This window comes from Saimiri boliviensis, chromosome 4 (genome assembly GCF_048565385.1).
Source record: "Saimiri boliviensis isolate mSaiBol1 chromosome 4, mSaiBol1.pri, whole genome shotgun sequence".
Taxonomy (NCBI): Eukaryota; Metazoa; Chordata; class Mammalia; order Primates; family Cebidae; genus Saimiri; species Saimiri boliviensis.
In genome coordinates, this window is record NC_133452.1 from 148,880,182 (window position 1) to 148,901,089 (window position 20,908).

At 42.8% G+C, this 20,908-nt stretch overlaps 1 protein-coding gene across 4 annotated transcripts; it reads right to left on the reverse strand.

Annotated features, from left to right (window-relative positions):
• Nucleotides 1-62: 62 nt before the first annotated feature.
• Nucleotides 63-16,478, reverse strand: C4H6orf52 (chromosome 4 C6orf52 homolog). Of its 4 annotated transcripts, none has more exons than XM_039462723.2 (5): nt 16,408-16,478; nt 16,024-16,204; nt 11,923-11,968; nt 8,737-8,829; nt 63-1,410 (listed from the first exon to the last, which is right to left on the reverse strand). In XM_039462723.2, the coding sequence occupies exons 1-5, from the start codon at nt 16,476-16,478 to the stop codon at nt 1,268-1,270; spliced, it is 534 nt and encodes a 177-aa protein (XP_039318657.1). In that variant the 3' UTR covers nt 63-1,267. The 4 variants fall into 4 exon arrangements, 3 of the variants coding, with proteins under 3 accessions (XP_039318657.1, XP_039318656.1, XP_039318658.1); XM_039462722.2 differs by having other exon boundaries at nt 16,024-16,234; XM_039462724.2 differs by lacking the exon at nt 8,737-8,829 and having other exon boundaries at nt 16,024-16,234.
• Between the last annotated feature and the right edge of the window lie 4,430 nt (nt 16,479-20,908).

Here is a 20,908-nt window from a genome sequence, read left to right on the forward strand (position 1 = left end):
GCAAAGAAGCATCCAGCCCCAAATGGCAACAGTGCCAAGGTTGAGAAACCATGGGGCAGAAGCTGCGTCTTTACAGTGGCTGCAGCCCACCTGGCTCTCCATGCAGGTTGCAGGTCTTTGAACTTGGTTAGCGCAAGGATTAGCATCTGTCAAGCACGTTCAGAGCAGAAGAGATGTCAGATTGCCTTTGCCTACAGTCTGATCAACTTCCTTCTAAGCAATCAGTCTTCTAGCAGTCAACTCAGTCAGATCAGTCCCAAGGGTCACTTAAGTATCAGGACACAATGATCATCTTCAGGACAAAAAAAAAAAAAAGACATTTTATAAGGAACACAGTCAATATACACATTGGCTGGCTTTTACGAGGGCCTAATTCCTCTATCTTAGAAAGTTGACAGGTTGTTTGGATCAAGCAAACCTTTTCCATGCTTTTTTGTTGATTTTGTTGTTGTTGTTGTTGTTGTTTTTGATACAGAATTTCACTTTGTTGCCCAGGCTGGAGTGCAACGGTGCGATCTCAGCTCACCTCAACCTCTGCCTCCTGGATTCAAGCGATTCTTCTGCCCCAGCCTCCTGGGTAGTTGGGATTATAGGCATGTGCCACCACGCTCAGCTAATTTTTGTATTTTTAGTAGAGACAGGGTTTCTCTATGTTGGTCAGACTGGTCTCGAACTCCCAACCTCGGTTGATACACCTGCCTCAGCCTTTCAAAGTGCTGGGATTACAGGCGTGAGCCACCACGCCCAGCCTGATGCTTAGGAACCTTTCTGTTCAGTTGAGTCTCTACCACCATATCTAGCTCTCTCTCATGGGGCCAGGAAATGCAGATCAAGCATCCAGTTCTAACTAACATTCTCTAGACAAGACACAAGCAAGAAACCTTACATTGCCTATGGATATAATTTCTAAGAGAGTTTGAAGCTAGAGAAAGCAGCAAATCATATCAGAGTAGGTAATGCCACAATCAGTTCGGCTCAAACCCACCTCATATTAAACTATTTTCCAAGGGTTTTGTAGAACAGCTTGTTCTACCATGATCACCACATCAGCTCTTCTGGCACTTACCTAATATAACACACTTCCAGGCACAGATGTGCTGGTGAAGTTTATTTACATTAATGTTCTCGTATGTCAATCACATGTAAGCCCTGGACACTAGCTTTTATATACAGAATCCAGTACCTTCCTGGGAGAACTACTTTTTTCCCCTAAACAAAAGAAGACACAATTAGTATAATAACTGGGGATCTTAATGAACATCTTGCTTCACTTTGGGGTCTCATCTGGAATTTCTGAGTACACTGTATCCAGCGGCTGCCAGTGGCAATTCATGAGGGAGTCATAGAGTTCTTCACTTTTCACCATAAACTCTTGGTTTGATTCCTCAATATTCACATGAAGATGTGGATCTGCAGAAGTCAATAATGCATATGAAAGAAATAGAGTCTTACAGGAAACAGAAATAGTTTAAAATTAGAAAGTTTTTAGAAAGCATTTGCAGGAAGTACCGCAGATAGTAAAGGTTAAAATTCTTAAATTGCATATTTCCTTTCAATAAGACTTGAAAATAGAAATTTAAGCTATAAAAGTAGTAGTATTGGCCAGGCATAGTGGCTCACATCTAATCCCAGCACTTTGGGAGGCAGAGGTGGGTGGATCACCTCAAGTCAGGAGTTCAAGACCAGCCTGGCCAACATGGTCTCTACTAAAAATACAAAAATTAGCTGGGCATGGTGGCAGGTGGCTGTAATCCCAGCTACTCAGGAGGCTGAGGCAGGAGAACAGGTTGAACCAGGGAGTCAGATGTTGCAGTGAGCTGAGATTGCACCACTGCACTCCAGCCTGGAGACAAAGTGAGACTCTGTCTCCAAAAAAAAAAAAAAAAAAAAAAGTAGTAGTATCAACAGAGTCAACGAGCATCTGAACTTGACAGAAGAGATGGTGAAAAAAAATGGACATATTTGAGATGCTTGGGGGATGGATTCAACTTAGGAGGAAAGAAGAAAAGGAAGGTCAAGAACGACGGCCATGTTCCTGGCAGGAGCCAGGTAGATACAATGCTCAACAGTGAGCCAAGCCAAGGGCCCCTAGGACAGGGGTTTATAAAAATAAACATGCTACTTTAACTTCTCAGTTAACAGATTCATGTTAGTGACTAAATTTTACATAGCAACTAATTCAGAAACACGGGATAACTTGGGCTTCTCTCTCTGAAACCTGGAACCCTATGACGAGGTGGTTATTATGTTATTGCAAACGTATTAGACCTGGATTTTCAGCCCAAGTTGCCAGGCTTCCAGAGCTTTCCAAGGCTTTCACGGTCATTAATTCTTTTAATGTAACCTGTTTTTTTCCTCTCCTTGTACTGAATGGAATGGAAGAAGCCTTTTGTGTTTTCCTTTGTAATTTTTCCAAGCCTCAGTTCCTTGAGGATCATAATTTGCTTCCTAACACTCATATGGGTTCACACTATTTATCTGTATGCCTATTAGGGACTAAATCTTGGCCCTACAAAATTCTTCTGTTAAAAGCCTAACCCCCACAACGTGAAGGCATTTGGAGATGGGGACTCTGGGAGGTTAGATGAGATTATAAGGGTTGGGTGCTGGTATGATAGAAGTAGTGCCCCCATAAAAAGAGACAGCAGGCTGAGCACAGCAGCTCACACCTGTAACCCCAACACTTTGGGAAGCTAAGCCCAGTGGCTCACTTAAGTCTTGGAGAGATCAGCCTGGGCAACACACTGAGACCCCATCATTACAAAATATAAAAATAAATTTTAAAAGAAGATAAAGCAGATAAATTGCTCACATTCTCTCCTACAATGCATAAAGAGGTCAAATGTGGAAACAGGAAGAAGGCTGCTGTCTGCAAGCCAAGAAGAGAGCCCTCACCAGAAATCAAATTAGCCTGGATATTGGATTTCCAGCCTCCAGAACTGCAAGAAAATAAATTTCTGTTTAAATCACCCGTTCTGTGGTATTTTGCTACAGTAGCCCTAGAAGACTAATGCAGTACCCTTCTATATTTATCATTTTAGAACCAAAATGGTCAAATCAGCCTTAGGCATCATATAAATTTCATGAGCTACTTCTCATTTTTCTTCACTGGAATCACTGGTGACTGTGTTGTCTGAGTCTTACACTTTAGAGCTTCCCATCCTTTCTGAACCATCTTTCCTTTGAGCATTTCTGATCATAAAAGTAGATGTTTCCCTTTTTTCTCCCAAAACATTCTGAAATTTTCTTACACTTCTGCCCCTGGTTCCTTTCCTTCACTGTTGTTACGGGAGGTTGTTTGCTAAAGGGTCCCTGACCTCATGCCCCTAGTGGGGAGAGAGGTGTCAGGATCATGTGCTTATGAGCATGCTCTCTACTTAACCTGCAGCCAAGAAAACAGATATGGTGTGGTCAGCTCCAAACCCTGAATGATATGATCTCCACCCTTCCAGTGATGTTGACCAAAACTATAATAGAAGCCTATACAGGACAAAGTAATTATGTCTTCCCTAAACCTGTGCATCTCTTAGACCAACGCTGTCCAACACAGTAGCCACTAGCCACATGCGGCTATTGAGTGTTTGAGCATTGCTAGCCTTCACTGAGATGTGATGTAAGGATAAAACGCACACCACATTGAAAGCAGAATGGTGGTTGCCAGGGGGAAGGGAGAGTGAGGAGTTACTGTTATTTAATGGGTATGGAGCTTCAGGTTATAAAATAAAGAGTTCTGACCAGGCGCGGTGGCTCAAGCCTGTAATCCCAGCACTTTGGGAGGCCTAGGCGGGTGGATCACGAGGTCAAGAGATCGAGACCATCCTGGTCAACATGGTGAAACCCCGTCTCTACTAAAATACAAAAAATTAGCTGGGCATGGTGGCGTGTGCCTGTAATCCCAGCTACTCAGGAGGCTGAGGCAGGAGAATTGCCTGAACCCGGGAGGCGGAGGTTGCGGTGAGCCAAGATCGCGCCATTGCACTCCAGCCTGGGTAACAAGAGCGAAACTCTGTCTCAAAAAAAAAAAAAAAAAAAAAAATGAAGAGTTCTGGAGATGAATAATAATGGGTACACAACATTATGAATGTACTTAATACCACTGATACATTTAAAAGTCTATTGCTTCTCGGCCTTTTGGCTAAGACCAAGTGTGATACATTGACAAGTCAAGATGGTAAATTTTATATTATGCATATTTCACCACAATTAAAAAAATTTTTAAATCCGCTTTAAGGTAAGGTCTGAATAGCCCTCAGAGTAAGGGTCCCCCACAATCTGCAGGTGAGGGGGCAGCCAGAAAAGAAAAAAATAGAAAAAATATATGCTGTATTTCAAAGACTTGATGTAAAAAAGTCATTAATTTTTATATTGATTGCGTGTTGGAATAATACCTTGGATATTTTCTTAGATTGGGCTGCTAACAACAAATCAGAGACTGAGTAGTTTGTAAACAACACAGTTATTTCTCACAGTTCTAGAAACCAGAAGTCCAAGATCAAGATGTCAGCATGGTTGGGTTCTGGTGAGGACCCTCTTCTGGGCTGCACACTGCCCAGAAGTCATATCTTCACATGGCAGAGGGCAGAGAGAGGACTCAAGCTCTCTCGTGACTCTTGTAAGGTTACCAGTTCCATTCATGAGGACTCTACCCTGATGACCTCACCTAATCCTAATCACCTCTCTAAAGACCCACCTCCTAAAACTATCGCATTGGGAGTGAAGGTTTCAACGTATGAATTTGGCAAGGAAAAGAAGACAAATTCAGTCCATCACAGATAAATTAGGTTAAGTAAGAAACATTATTAATTTCACCGGTCTCCTGAGTTGGTTCTTTAATTTGGCTATGAAAAAATTTTAAAATACCTACATAAATGACTTTGTGTTTCACATGATCTATTCTTTTCTTTCTTTTTTTTTTTTTTTTTTTTTTTTTTTGAGACAGAGTTTCGCTCTTGTTACCCAGGCTGGAGTGCAATGGCGCGATCTCGGCTCACCGCAATCTCCGCCTCCCGGGTTCAGGCAATTCTCCTGCCTCAGCCTCCTGAGTAGCTGGGATTATAGGCACGCACCACCATGCCCAGCTAATTTTTTGTATTTTTAGTAGAGACGGGGTTTCACCATGTTGACCAGGATGGTCTCGATCTCTCGACCTCGTGATCCACCCGCCTCGGCCTCCCAACGTGCTGGGATTACAGGCTTGAGCCACCGCGCCCGGCCGATCTATTCTTTAATTTCTAAATGTTTCAAACTGGCAGACAAAACTGTATGTGTTTATCATGTACAACATTTCTTTTTTTTTTTTTTTGAAACATAACATTTCAAGTATACGTTCATCGTTGAATCATCAAATGTACTACCTCACAGTTATTTTTCATTTTTGTGGTGGAAACACTGAATATCCTCTATGTATTTTTCTTTATTTTTCCTTTTTTCTTCTCTTTAAGACTAGTCAAATGCAGCAGTAAGAAGCAGGGAAAGAGTAGAACAAGAAGTTCAATCCACAACTGACTCAACAACCAGTTGCGATGACTCACTACCTTCGAACTAGCCTGTATTTTTCAATATAATATTTCTTTTTTTTTGTTTTTTTTTTTTGTTTTGTTTTTTGTTTGAGACGGAGTTTCACTCTTGTTACCCAGGCTGGAGTGCAATGGCGCGATCTCGGCTCACCGCAACCTCCGCCTCCTGGGCTCAGGCAATTCTCCTGCCTCAGCCTCCTGAGTAGCTGGGATTACAGGCATGCGCCACCATGCCCAGCTGATTTTTTGTATTTTTAGTAGAGATGGGGTTTCACCATGTTGACCAGGATGGTCTCGATCTCTTGACCTCGTGATCCACCCACCTCGGCCTCCCAAAGTGCTGGGATTACAGGCTTGAGCCACCGCGCCCGGCCCTCAATATAATATTTCTTAATTATAGTCACCATGCTGTACAATATATCTTTCTCTTTTTTTTGACGGGGTGGGAGGGTAGGGGAGGATTGGAGTCTCACCCTGTTGCCCAGGCTGGAGCGCAGTGGCACAATCTCAGCTCACTGCAACCTCCACCTCCTGGGTTCAAACGATTCTCCCACCTCAGCCTCCTGAGTAGCTGGGACTACAAGCATGCACGCCATCATGCCTGGCTAATTTTTGTATTTTTTAGTAGAGACAGGGTTTTACCATGTTGGCTGGTCTTGAACTCCTGACCTCAAGTGATCCACCTACCTTGGCCTCCCAAAGTGCCGAGATTACAGACATGAGCCACCATGTACCTGGTCATTTTTTGCTATTTGCATGAATAATGCCAGTGGTATTTTGATAGAGAGTGCATTGAATCTGGCTGGGCAAAGGGGCTCAAGCCTATAATCCCAGCACTTTGGCAGGCCAAAGCAGGTGGATCACCTGAGGTCAGGAGTTCGAGACCAGCCTGGTCAACATGGAGAAGCCCTAGCTCTACTAAAAATACAAAAATTAGCCAGGCGTGGTGGTGGGCACCTATAATTCCACCTATTTGGGAGGCCGAGGCAGGAGAATTACTCCAACCTGTGAAGTGGAGGTTGCAGTGAGCTGAGATAAAAACCACTGTACTCCAGCCTTGGCAACAAAGTGAGACTGCCTCAGAATAAAGAGAGGTGGGGGGGTAGAGGGAGGGAGAGACTGACAGTGAGACAGAGAGAGACTGCATTAACTCTGTAGACCACTTTGAGTATTATGAACATTTTAATGGTATTTCTTCTTTTTTTTTTTTTGAGACGGAGTTTCGCTCTTGTTACCCAGGCTGGAGTGCAATGGCGCGATCTCGGCTCACCGCAACCTCTGTCTCCTGGGTTCAGGCAATTCTCCTGCCTTAGCCTCCCGAGTAGCTGGGATTACAGGCACGCGCCACCATGCCCAACTAAGTTTTGTATTGTTAGTAGAGACGGGGTTTCACCGTGTTGACCAGGATGGTCTCAATCTCTTGACCTCGTGATCCACCCGTCTCGGCCTCCCAAAGTGCTGGGATTATAGGCGTGAGCCACCGCGCCTGGCCGGTATTTATTCTTTTAATCCATGAGTATGAGAAATATCTTTCGTGTCTTCAGTTTCTTCCATCAACACTTTACAGTGTTCAGTATAGACATCTTTCACCTTGGTTCAATTTACTTTCAAGTTTTTGTTATGGCTATTGTAAATGGGATTGTTTTCTTATCTTTTTCAAATAGCTAGTAGTGTATAGAAACATGAATTTTGTGTAGTAAAGTTAGAGGATACAAAATTAGTAAGTTTGCTTAGTAGACCTAACAGGTTTTTTGGCAGAGTCTGTAGGGTTTTCTCTACATTCATACCTTAGAGATAATGCAGGTTTAGTTCCTGACCACTGCAATAAAATGAATTCACACGAATTTTCTGGTATCCCAGTGCATATAAAAGTTGTTTACAGTGGCCGGGCGCCGTGGCTTACACCTTTAATCCCAGCACTTTGGGAGGCCAAGGTGGGTGGATCACGAGGTCAAGAGATCGAGACCATCCTGGCCAACATGGTGAAACCCCGTCTCTATTAAAAATACGAAAAAATTAGCTGGGCGTGGTGGCGCGTGCCTGTAGTCCCAGCTACTCGGGAAGCTGAGGCAGGAGAATTGCCTGAACCCGGGAGGCGGAGGTTGCAGTGAGTAGAGGTCATGCCACTGCACTTCAGACTGCCTCCTGGTGTCGGAGTGAGACTCTGTCTCAAAAAAAAAAAAAAAAAAAAAATTTTGAATAAAAAATTTTTAAAAAGTTGTTTACTTTGGCTAGGCATGGTGGCTCATGCCTGTAATCCCAGCACTTTGGGAGGTTGAGGCTGGAGAATCACTTGAGCTCAGGAGTTCAACAGCAGCCTAGGCAACATAGTAAGACCTTGTTTCTATTTTTAAAAAAATTGTTTTAAAAGAACAAATTTGTTTACAATATACATACCTTAAGAAATAGTTTATTGTGGCCGAGTACAGTGGCTCGCGCCTGTAATCCCAGCACTTTGGGAGGCCAAAATTTGTAGATCACCTGAGGTCAGGAGTTCAAGACCAGCCTAGTCAACATGGCGAAACCCTGCCTCTACTAAAAATATAAAAATTACCCAGACACGTGCCTCTAATCCCAGCTATTCAGGAGGCTGAGGCAGGAGAATAGTCTGAACCTGGGAAACAAAGGTTGCAGTGAGCCAACATCACACCACCGCACTCCAGCCTGGGTAACAAAGCAAGACTGTCTCCCAAAAAAGAAAAAAAAGGAAAAACAGTGTTAACAAAATGAGCACATACTGTTGGGAAAATGGCACAGATACATTTGCTCAATGCAGGGCTGCTACAAACTTCTAACTTATTTAAAAAAAAAAAAAAAGAAACACTATCTGTGGAGCATAATAAAATGAAGTGCAATAAAATGAGTTATGCTTCTATGTCACATGATGCCATCTTCAATCAGGGACAGTTTTACTTATTCCTTTCCCATCTGGGAACCTTCTATTTCTCCCTGTCACCCAATTGCTCTGGCTAGACTTCCAGTATTAGGCTGAATAGAAGTGGTGAAAGCGGGCATCCTTATCCTGTTTTCAGATCTTAGAGGAAAAACTTTCCGTTTTCCCAGTTCAGTGAAATGTTAGCTGTGAGTTTGTTATATGGTCTCTATTGTGTTGAGGTACACACCTAATTTGTTGAAAGTTTTTATCATGAAGAGGTACTGAATTTTGTCAAATGCTTTTTCTGCACCTTCTGAAATGATCACTGGGTGCAGTCGCTCACGCCTGTAATCCCACAACTCTGGGAGGCCGACACAAGCAGATCGCCTGAGCTCAGGAGTTTAAGATCAGCTTGGGCAACATGACGAAACTCCATCTCTACCAAAAACACAAAAAGTTAGCTGGACATGGTGGCACGTGCCTGTGGTCCCAGCTATTTGGGAGGCTGAGATGGGAGGATGCTTGAGCCTTGAAGGCAGAGGTGGCAGTGACCCCAGATCACACCACTGCACTCCAACCTGGGTGTCGGAGTAAGACCCTGTCTCCAAAAAAAATAAAAGAAATTATGTTATTTGTCCTTCATTTTGTTGATGGGATAATGGGATGTATTTTTATTAATATGTGTATATTAAACCATCCTTGCATCCCTGGGATGAACACCACTTGATCATGACGGATGATCTTGTTATTGTGCTGTTGAATTCAGTTTGCTAGTATTTTGTTGGGGACCTTTGCATCTATCTATGTTCATCAGGAATATTGGCTATAGTTTTTTCTTGTTGTTGAATCCTTTCTGGTTGTGTTATCAGAGTAATGCTGGCTTCATAGAATGAGTTTCAAAGTATTTCCTCTTCCATATTTTGGAGTAGTTTAAGAAGTGGCATTAGATTTTCTTTAAATGTGTAGGGACTGGGCATGGTGACTCACGCTTGTCACTCCAGGCCTTGGGGAGGCAGAGCTGGGAGGACTGCTTGAGTCCCAGAGTTTGAGACCAACCTGAGCAACAAAGCGAGACTACACCTCTATAAAAAATAAAATAAAATAAAAAATAAATGTCAGTAGAATTAAACAGTGAAGCCACCAGGACCTGGGCTTTTCTTTGATGGGAGATTTTTTGAGGTGGGGGGCACAGGGTCTCACTCTGTCACCCTCCGTGGCATGCAGTGGCACATTCCCAGCTCACTTAAGCCTCAACCTCCTGGGCGCCAGCAATCCTCCTACCTCAGGCTCTCAAATATCTGGAACTACATGTACATGCTACAACATCCAGCTAAGTTTTATATTTTTTGTAGAGACAAGGTCTTGCTATATTGCCAAGGCTGGTCTCAAGCCCCCTGGGCTCAAATGATCCTCCCGCCTCAGCCTCCCAAAGTGCTAGGATTATAAACATTATCCACCAGGCCTGGCCTGATGGGAGCCTTTTTATTACTGGTTCAATTCCTTTTATTGGTCTGTTCAGATTTTCTATTTCTTCATAATTTAATCTTGGTAGGTGGTAGATTGTACGTGTCCAGGAATTTACCCATTTCTTCTATGCTATCTGATTTACTGACGTATAATTGTTCATAACTGTCTTTTATGTTCCTTTGTATTTTTGTGGTATCAGTTGTAATGTGTCCTTTTTCATCTGATTGAGTTTTCTCCCTTACTCTAAAGGTTGTTGACCATCTTTTAAAGAAACGAACCCTTCATTTTGTTGGTCTTTTGTATTGTTTTTCCAGCTTCTATTTATTTTTGCTATGATCTTTATTATTTCTTTTCTTTTACTAACTTTGGGTTTACTTTGTTCTTGTTCTTTTAGTTCCCTGAGGTGCAACTGCATTACGTTTATACTGACCAGTACTGTGCCAGATTTACGACCAGCCAACACATGAGTGGTTATCATACGGCAGAAGCTGTTAAACCACCTAAAAGTACTTTAGACCTAGCATGCCCACACTTCCTAGGAGATAGGTACCAACGTCCCCACTTCACAGAAAGTGAAGCAGACACACTAGAGATTAATTTGTCTAGAAGTACAGAGCTAGTAGGTGGGATCTAAACCCCCTGGCAGTCTGTATCCAAAAAGCAAACTTTTACCTCCATTATTCTGATAGAGGCAGAAAACACCCAAATGCCTAGGCAAATAGGGAAGGGTCCATGGAGAGCCTCCAATCTGCCCAAGTCATTGTGCACAGGGGGCTTGCCTAAACATGCCCATGGTGAAAAATTCCATCCCTTAACACATGCACAGTAAGGGAAATAAATCAGTGTGGAGTGGCTCAGACTAAGGGCCCACATGCACACTGGCAGAATGGGGTGGAACCACCAGGAATTCACGTCTCATGCAGGGGAGGAGCCTGGCCTTTTCAACTCCTGTGTAGTGGCCCGGTATTCAATTTGTGAGGTAGAAACCTGCATGCAGGATCCTTCATTTTGTGGAGAGCTTTCCTTTCACTTAATAAAGTCCCTCCTCCTCACCCTTCAATGTGTCCGCATGCCTAATTTTTCCTGGTCATAAGACAAGAACCTAGATATTTAGCTGAACTAAGGAGCAAGAAATCCTGCGTCAATTTTAATAAATTGCATAACTGATAAAGACAGGAAGAGAGATTCACACTTAACCTGAAAGAAATCCTGGAAAGCTGAAATAAACACCCTTTAGTCATGCTCAAATCAAAGTACTAAAAACTAGAACTGCTCAACAGTATCTAAAGATTTCAACATCAATTTGATTTAATTTAAACACTGAGCACCTACCAACATGTGAACTCTGAATTAGTCACAGGGGCTGCAAAGACGAATAACAACATGCTCCCTTCTTTGATAAAGTCACAAAAACAGTGGGTGGGTTTGTCTGGTTAGGGGAAGGAGTTTGATCAAGAGAGAGACAAGATGAACATGTGATAAGACAGGCATGTGATAAGAAAAAGACACTAGTGTTCTCCGAATTTCTCCTCTATTTTTCTTATTAAAAGAAGCAAAACATTTTCTTCCCCTCCTCAAATAAGACACATTCAGAGTGTTTGTCTCCGGGCAGACAAACTTTGTTCTTTTCAGAACAAATTCACAACTACAGGAAGCACCACCAGCCTGATACTACAGTGCTGTCCTGACAGGTACCCCAGGAACCCTGAGGCCACAGCAATCACCTCCATGCTCTTCTCCCTTGAAAATCAGAATTAACGCATAATTTATGTCAAAGTCTAAACTTACGGAGGAAATGGCTCTTAAAAGCAATGTATTGTCTTCTTACTGTTTGGGAATGTCCCCCTTTCTCAGTCCTTCAGAAGGACGGGAAGAAGTAGTTTGGCTAAAGTTGTTCCGATAGAACCAGTTTCCAAAAACAGGAGGAATTACTGAAGAATATGGCTTAGGCAACCTACACTGGAATTTTCCAGTAGAACCCCCCAGTTTCCAGCAAGCAGAGTGAATGAGAAACCAGGGAATGGGGTTTTGTTCCCAACCATTTGAGCACAAGGTTTATGTTACCTTCTAGTGGGTCTTCATCTTGGTTTTCAGCTAGCGCTGTGGTTTCCTGCAACAAAAAAGGATCTCATGAGAAAATAATTTTACTTAAAGGTTTAATATCAATACATACTTTATTGGGAAAAAAAAACCCTCTAGCTCCTAAAAATACTATCTAAAATAAAAATAATATTAAAAATTAATCCTGGCCGGGCGCGGTGGCTCAAGCCTGTAATCCTAGCACTTTGGGAGGCCGAGACGGGTGGATCACGAGGTCAAGAGATCGAGAACATCCCGGTCAACATAGTGAAACCCCGTCTCTACTAAAAATACAAAAAATTAGCTGGGCATGGTGGCACGTGCCTGTAATCCCAACTACTCAGGAGGCTGAGGCAGGAGAATTGCCTGAACCCAGGAGGCGGAGGTTGCGGTGAGCCGAGATCGCGCCATTGCACTCCAGCCTGGGTAACAAGAGCGAAACTCTGTCTCAAAAAGAAAAAAAAAAAAAAGAAAATTAATCCCTTAAAATCAAATTTTGAATTTGATGGAGTCTTTAGGTGACAGTACAATTATGAAAGAGGTAAACTGAGTCACAGAAGAATTGTCACAAAAGAGCAGCAAGCCTAACAAGGGCCTCTGGCCTTTGGATTTTCTGGGACCTAACTAGCATCCTAGAGCCTGAGCTAGGAACCAGACACCAGGGTCCCTGGTTATCAGGCTCCTTATTTCCTGTACCACATGCCTGCCTCTACCCGGATTTCTGCTCCTCCTTCCAGAATAAAATCTATAACGTCTCCATGAGCACATTTTCCTCATGGCCTTCTAATCATATCCCCAAAACCCGTGGCTCAGCTAAGAATCAGGATATTAGGTGCTCAAGAAAATGAGAGGCTACAGCAAAGAAAGCAATCATATTCTTTCATAACGGAAGAAGTGCACTACAGAGGCACTCCCAAAGCAAATCTTGGTTGGTTAACCCAGAGTCTGTTGGATCTACTGGGGCAGCATACATTTTTATGATTCCACTCTAGAGACTTGCTGGGAACCTGTCTTTTTAAGTATGGCCAGCTATTCCAAGGAATCACTCTCTCAAGGAAGGGCTGATCTAGCTCCTGGCACTTAATTAAGCTTCCCTTGCTAATAAGAATGAGAGGATACTGAGGGTCAAAGATGCACCTATGTTTTCTATTCAGTCTATCTCAAAGTATGTGTCCCCTTCACTCTGAAATACGTACAGGCTTGGAAAATAGGTTACCGTAAATTTCAAAAGACAATCTATGTCTTTCTTGTATTTAGATATGGCTAAGACACCAGCCACAGTGGCATGCAGCTCATAGTCTCAGCTACTTGGAAGGCTGGGGCAGGAGACCCAGGAGATGAGGCTGCAGTGAGCTATGATAGTACCACTGCATTCCAGCCTGGGCAAAAGAGCAAGACATCATCTCTAAAAACTAATTCTATAAAAGGGAAAGAAAGAAATGGCTAAGACACCCAGAATCCAGGCTTCCACAAGTCCTTTCTCGTAATACCAGACTAAGTAACCTTACATTTTCTCCTTTCCATATGCGTTCCGGCAAATGTGGATGCTAAATAACCAGGCTGAGGGAAGCAGCAACTATTTGGAGACAAAGCATTCTTTCTGGTCTGAGGGTCACTGGCGCTGTATATGCAGCTGACTGCCTTTAAAGACAAGCATGTTTATAAAAGTCTTTCCTCAGCTAGAGACAGTCTGGGAAAGTGTGCCGATGGGCCACAAAGACCTGAGAATCATGTCGGAGACACCCACCTCCACAATGCCAACATGTAAAGGAGAGGGGTGCAGAGGGGTAACCCCTTAACTTGGGGAGATAAAGGTTATGGACAGGGGCACAGCACATTGGGGGAAGCAGGGAATAAAGCTAAGACATCTCAGCAAGGACACGCTTTACCAGAGAACAACCAAATGGGATGGGTGAGTGAAAGAGCGCTACCACAGAGCCTTCCCATCTTTAGTTTTGCTCAGCAGCTTCCCAACAGGGAACACCCAGCAGGATGGCAAGCAGAAGGCACAGTGGGGTCACCACAACCACAAAATAGATTTATATGATTCTTGTATGAAAACATGCATGGTATAGTAATAATCTGGCTAGAGGGTGAGATAAAAATCCTAGGATATGCCAACAAAAATGGAGAAAGAAATGGAGAGAAGGGGTAGCCAGGTGAGAAAAAAAGAATGTTCATTTCTTAATTTTCTCATGAGTGATGAAAAATCAACAAATACTTTCACTTCTGAAGTTGGTAATATACTCATTCTTTTTTTCCTTAAAAAAAATTTTTTTTTAACATGCTAGTCTATACTCATTGTTACACTTCTCCATTTAAAGATATAAGGGCAAACACCAAAAACAGACCATCTCCCAAAAAAAGAACAGAAAGGGAAGAGGCGAAAGAAAAAAAAAGAGTGACAAGACCTCAGGCAATGTGGTGAAATTTTTTTTTGTAAGTGCTTCAATATCAAACATCTGTTACAAGGGAAAAACCCAAATTGGGCCAAAAGGGGGAAAAAATGACAAGAAATCTCACATATTTTATATAAGAGGCACACATAAAACAGACCTGAGAAAAACTGAAAATGAAAGTTTGGGTGTTAAAATATCATAATGTAAAGCAAATGTAAGGTTTAAAAGCCAAGGGTCTAGATGTGAAATTCAACTTCGGTTTTAAGGCAAAGATCATTACACAAACGGTATCACTAGGCATATTGGGAGAAAAGCTAGGGTGGGGGACTTCTGTGACATTTAGAGCGAAAAGTGTTAATCTCTCTAACCTGTGAATATCTTATGCAGTCAAGCAAGAGGAACACAACTCAACAGAAAAACTAAAAAGATGGTATCAGAGTCACGGAACACAGATACCAGTAAACACTTCAAGAGATATTTGCCCTCAATAACAGACAAATGCCTCCCTGGCCTATCATATTGCCCAATCATATACAGAGAGGAATGTCCAGTAGCAAGAACACCCACCACAATCATGAAAAGTACAAATTTTTGCAGACTTCAAGTAATTTGCTATTTAAACATTTTTATGTTACATCCGTTAATCCAGCCCTTCCAGAAATAAATTCTTGGAAAAAAATCAACACTCAGACAAATGCTTGAAGATAAGTAAGTTTGTTAAAGCCCGGAAAATATTTAAAATGTCAGATAAGGGATGAGCTAAAAATCACAATGTATCTAAATGAGCTCACTCTGTTGCTCAGGCTGGAGTACAATGGCACAATCATGGCTCACTGCAGCCTCAAACTCCCGGGTTCAAGTGATCATCCCGCCTCAGTCTCCCAAGTAGCCAGGACTACACGTGTGAGCCATCTTGCCCAGGCCATAAATGGGCAATTTTTAAAGAAAGGTCTCCTTATGCAGAAGCAAGCAAAGAGCAAAACAGTATGTATTACATAGTTCACTCTTGCCTAAATCATCCCCTAACCACCAAAACAGAAAGACAAACCACACTGATTTAGCAAGAGTACAGGGGAAAGATCTAGAAGACATCCATCCAACAGTAAACTTTCTTCTAAGTGGGAAGGGAGTGGGGAAGGAGGAGGAGTGGGGGGGGGGCTTTTCCCTTACTTCAATACATCTTCCTGTGATTTGAGAAATATGTCACTTCAGTAATTCAAAGTATTACAACATCTTTTTAAAGTGTTTGTATCTAACTGCTATAAAACAAACCCCAAAACTACCTTTTGTCCTATATTAAGTGTTAAAGAGTAAAATTTATTGAATTATGATCATCTAAAATTTAGTAGCAAGAATTTAGACAAAGACTTCGTCAGCCTTTTGTTTCTGGAAGAGAATGAGAAATTATCTGCAAGTGAAAACTTATGGTTTACACAAGTCCAAACTCAGCAAATCATAAAAATTAAACATATACAGGAGACTTTCTGTGTATCAAGTATACACCTCAATAAACCTGTACAAACGTTTTTCTTAGGCTATCAGCTTTACTCTCTAGCTTTAAAACAGGTAGCAAAAGCCGTGGCTGTGGGAATTTGGATCAGAGGATAATAATGTGTGAAGATAGGAAAGTGATGTTTACTATTATCAGGCCCATGAATGACACAAGATTCATTCCAGCAAGGGATACCTTAGGCATAACCGAAGTTCCAGCTGTGTGTTGAGGGATCTCACGCGCAGAAAAACAATCCTGTCCATTTCCATCCACCGCACAGCCGTAGCTGTAGCCAGAAAGAAGGTAAGAGCTGGGCTGTGGCATGTACCAGTTGCCACAGTGGTAACCCTGGATGGGCTGGAACTCCTGCTTCACTCTAATAGCAGAGGGGAGACCACAGCAATGACTACCGTCACCAACTAACACAGAATCATCCACCAACCCCCAGACTTCTTTCCAGGAAGTTTGTAGTAAGTTGAACACCTATGTTCAAAGCTATTGTTTGTCAGTTACCAACAATTATGTAGCAAATAGAACGGCAACAGCTTTCTTTTTCATTCAAAGGAGAAAACTGCTCACCTTTGCCAGAAGCAGTAATAGTCATTTTGTTGAGCTATGCCAAAACCTGCAAAACTCTCCTGTTCTGCCATTTATCCAGAAACTTTACAAAAAGAGAGCAGAATCCAACCTGCGTCAAAAATTCCGGCCTGTGGGCTAAAACCTCTCAACCCTGACAAGTAAGTCTCGAAACTACCTCTGAGATAATTACATTTAGTGGCAATTCCTGCTAGGCAATTAATTGCTTGACTTTCCTGACAACAGGGCAAGGTGTGGGGTGGGGGAGGGGTACACTGAGGCACCTGGGGGAAATTCCGCCACCTGTTCCTCTGGCTTCCACTTGCCGGCCCTTTCTCCCAACTGTCAGGCCTGGGGGAGCCAGCAGAACCCCAAGGAGGGATAGAAGGGGAAGATGTGTCAGTCGACAATGAAAGACAGTCTCCACCGCACCCCTTATCATAACAAGTAAGGGAGGAATCTTTAATAACAAAACCTTAAGACAAATACAAAAAAATCCTCAGTTATCAGCTGAGAATAGCTATTGGAACTAGCTAGTGCTTTTTTTTTTTTTTTAAATCCCATGCAGGTTGAAAGCATAATCCAAACTAGCTGCAAAATTAAGAGGCAGGGAAGAAAGCCTTCCTTTGCTCCCTTCCCTCCTGTCTCTCTTCCTTTTCTCTCTCTTACACCCTACATTAATGAGAGTACAGGATACAATTTTAAAGAAATATTTCTATGGTTCGGTATTTTTTTAAAAAGCATGATAAAACTTCCCAAAATTTAACGTGCATACAAATGACCTAGACTTGTTTAAAATGTAGGTTCTCTAGGCTGGCACAGTGTCTCACATCTGTAATCCCAACACTTTGGAAGGCTGAGGCGGACAGATCATGAAGTAAGGAGTTCAAGACTATCCTGGCTAATATGGTAAAACCCCATCTCTACTAAAAAAAAAAAAAATACAAAAATTAGCCAGGCATGGTGGCACACACTTGTAGTCTCAAGTACTCAGGAGGCTGAGGCAGGAGAACAGCTCGAACCCAGGACACGGAGGTTGCAGTGAGCCGAGATCACGCCACTGCACTCCAGCCTGGCAACAATGTGAGACTCCACATTAAAAAAAAAAAAAAAAAAGTAGATTCTTTAATTTGACAGATCTGGAGTGGAGCCTCAAATTCTGCCTTTATAGCCAGCTCCTGCCACTTTAAGCAGCAAGGATACACAGTGTCAAAATTCAAGATAACTTTTGAGTCCACAGGGGCACTTAGGGTGTGGCCATTTCCCTGCAGCTGGCTAATAACTAAGGGCTTAATGCATTTTCTATTCACCTGTAATATGAAAAATAGCAGACATGATGAATTCAAAACATTCTGATCATTCAGTCATTCACCAGTTATTTATTGAGCCATTACTGCAGTCATCCCTTAGTATCCATGGGTGATTGTTTACAGGATCCCCCTCAGATACCCAAATCCTTCGATGCCCAAGTATAAAATGGTGTAGTATTTGCAAAGAACCCACACACATCCTCCCATAAACTTTAAATTCTGTCTAGATTACTTATAATACTTAATACAATGGCTGTACATTACTTCATGAGGGTTCAACAGCGGTATCCAGCATGCGGCAAATTCAAGTTTTACTTTTTGGAGTTTTTGTTTTTAAGACGGAGCCTCCCTCTGTCACCCAGGCTGGAGCACAGCGGTGTGATCTTGGCTCACTGCAACCTCTGCCTCCCAGGTTCAAGTGATTATCCTGCCTCAGCCTCCCCGGTTCAAGTGATTATCCTGCCTCAGCCTCCCCAGTAGCTGGAATTACAGTCACCCACCACCACACCTGGCTGACTTTTGTAATTTTAGTAGACACGGGATTTCACCATGTTGCCCAGGCTGCAGTGCAGTGGTATGATCTCGTCTCACTGCAACATCTGCCCTCCAGGTACAAATGATCCTCCTGCCTCAGCCTCCCTAGTAGCTGGGATTACAGGCAACTGCCACCCCTGGCTTTTTAGTTGAGACAGGGTTTTACCATGTTGGCCAGGCTGGCCTCAAACTTCTGACCTGAGGTGACATGATTGCCTTGGCCTCCCAAAGTGCTGGGATTACAGATGTGAGCCACTGTGCCCAGCCTCCCAAATATTTTCAATCCATGATTGGTTGAATCCAGGGATGTAGAACCCACAGATGCTGAGGGCTGATGGTATGCCCAAGGCAAGGCAACTGGCATTGGTGATATAGTGGAGTTTATCTGGAGCGAATCTCCCCATGTCTTCAAGGGATTTTATTGATTAGCAGCTGTGGCAGACATTGTTAGGTGCCACCCAATATTGATTTATTTTCTTCCGTTATAACAATTCTGATTTCACTTGGGCCAGCAATAGGCTCAAGCTAAAAGACTACATTTCCTAGCTTCTCCCTTGAAGCAAGATGTGGCCAGGTGGCCAATCTGGCTAAGAAGATCTAAATAGAAGTATTAGAAGGGGATTGGGGAAAGCTGTGTGGGAAAAGGGTATTTGCTAACCTGGAAGGGGGCCTTTTTATCTTCTACTCTCTCCCCAGGTCTGGTGCTGGGATTACAAATATGACAGGTGGAGTCAGAGTAACTCTGCAGCTATCTTGGCTATGAGGTGACATGAGGGATAAACCACTATTGTTATGTCAGGTTAAATACAATTCCTAACTACTGTAGCTTAGACAACCAATAAAAATGTTAAAAATTCTTTTTCTGTAAAAACTTTTTTTTACTTATCTCATTTTAGGACTGACTTTATTTCACACACAAAAAAATCCCAATTATGGCTATGACCAGGTGAGTGTTGAGGCTGCAGTTGGAAAGGAATGTAGAAGTTGAACATTGAGGAGGTGGTAAGGAGACTGAGGGAGAGGTCAATGTAATCATGCTGAAACTACCCAGGAAAATGGCAGCAGCTGTGGTGAGGAAGGAGCCCCCCCCCCCCCACCACCGGCATCTAGGATCACCTCCCCCTTGATCTCCACACTGCATTTCACTAGAAGAAAAGGCTGGCTGGCTGACTGGTGCCTCCTAAATCATCTTCCTATAAGATAGCAGGCTTGGTATGGGGGAAATCTCTCAGGAAGACACTACTTTTACTTAAACAAGATCAAACCTCCACCCCACTCCTCTATTTGGAGGCCAGAACCTTTCACATGTAATTCCTAAAACTGTAAACCCAAGACCCTTTCATGTGTTATTCCTAAAACTGTAAACTCAAGACCCTTTCATATGTGATTTTTTTTTTTTTTTTCTGAGGCGGAGTTTCGCTCTTGTTACCCAGGCTGGAGTGCAATGGCGCGATCTCGGCTCACCGCAACCTCTGCCTCCTGGGTTCAGGCAATTCTTCTGCCTCAGCCTCCTGAGTAGCTGGGATTACAGGCACGCGCCACCATGCCCAGCTAATGTTTTGTATTTTTAGTAGAGACGGGGTTTCACCTTGTTGACCAGGATGGTCTCAATCTCTTGACCTCGTGATCCACCCAAAAGGCCTTGGCCTCCCAAAGTGCTGGGATTACCATATGTGATTTCTAAAGCTATAAACCCAAGACCCTTTCACTTGTAATTTCTAAGTCTGTAAACCTAAGATCCTTTCACGTGTAATATCTAGAGTGTAAGCCCACATAAAGGCAGAGCTTCTCTTTTAGGGGAGCTTGGCCGTTTGGACAAAACATAAAGCCTTGCTCCCGGGCCGTAATAATAAAACCCCTTCCTTTTCTAGTTCAGTGTCCAAGAGGTCTGTTTCTCATGGCTGCTCCTGCTTCAGTGGAACAGAAGGTTGTGAGCAGTATCCCAGGGAACAGATGGGCACTTAAGGCCTTGGAGAGGACAGTGACCAGAAAGGGCTCACAAGTACTGTTTTGTTCTCTAAACACCCCAAATGCAAATCTTCTGTTTCAACTAGATTACTCCCATGAAGCAGGTGAAGCAAATTCTACTTGGGCCCAACATTGGGCAGGTTCGGAGCAAGAATAGCATTATCTCCACTTCCCTTTGTGCTGGGCAACACAAACCAGACCAAAACCTCTGTGAATACATTCACATGCAACCTCCACAGTCCTTGAGTTTAGCAGAGTTGCTCCTTGTCGCACTGAGAAAGGAGAATTCAGCAGGAATATGAGACTCTTGTGATATTTCTAACAGGGCTGATTTTTCTCTACTGTATCTTGCTTTTACCCCAGGATACCCACTTTACTACCCTCACCACCCAAGAGAAAAAAAAAACAAAAACTGGCTTTTACTCTAGCAAACCAAAGCTCGGCACTCAACAAATATTTGTTGAATGAATGAGTAAATCAGGGCGTAGCTCAAGTGCAAAAATCTTTTCAATCAATAATTTAAAAGCAAAGCCACAAAAGAAGATAATCCTCTTGCGCTTTAGTATTCATTACTGAACTCTCAACATTGGTTGTTTCTTGGCAGCTGCAGATTTCACAGGAAAGAGATTAAATGGCTTCTTATATCCTGTGTTTGGAGAGAACAGAAGGCTTTACGGGAAGTTATGCTCAGT

Excerpts from the sequence above, each read along its gene's own strand:
- C4H6orf52 (XM_039462722.2), bottom strand. The coding sequence starts at position 16,478 with ATGGCAGAACAGGAGAGTTTTGCAGGTTTTGGCATAGCTCAACAAAAT. Across the intron at positions 11,969-16,023 it reads GAACTTCGGTTATGCCTAAG|GAAACCACAGCGCTAGCTGA; the intron begins GTATCCCTTGCT and ends TTTTTGTTGCAG. Across the intron at positions 1,411-8,736 it reads CCAGAGTTGTGGGATTACAG|ATCCACATCTTCATGTGAAT; the intron begins GCGTGAGCGACT and ends TGACTTCTGCAG.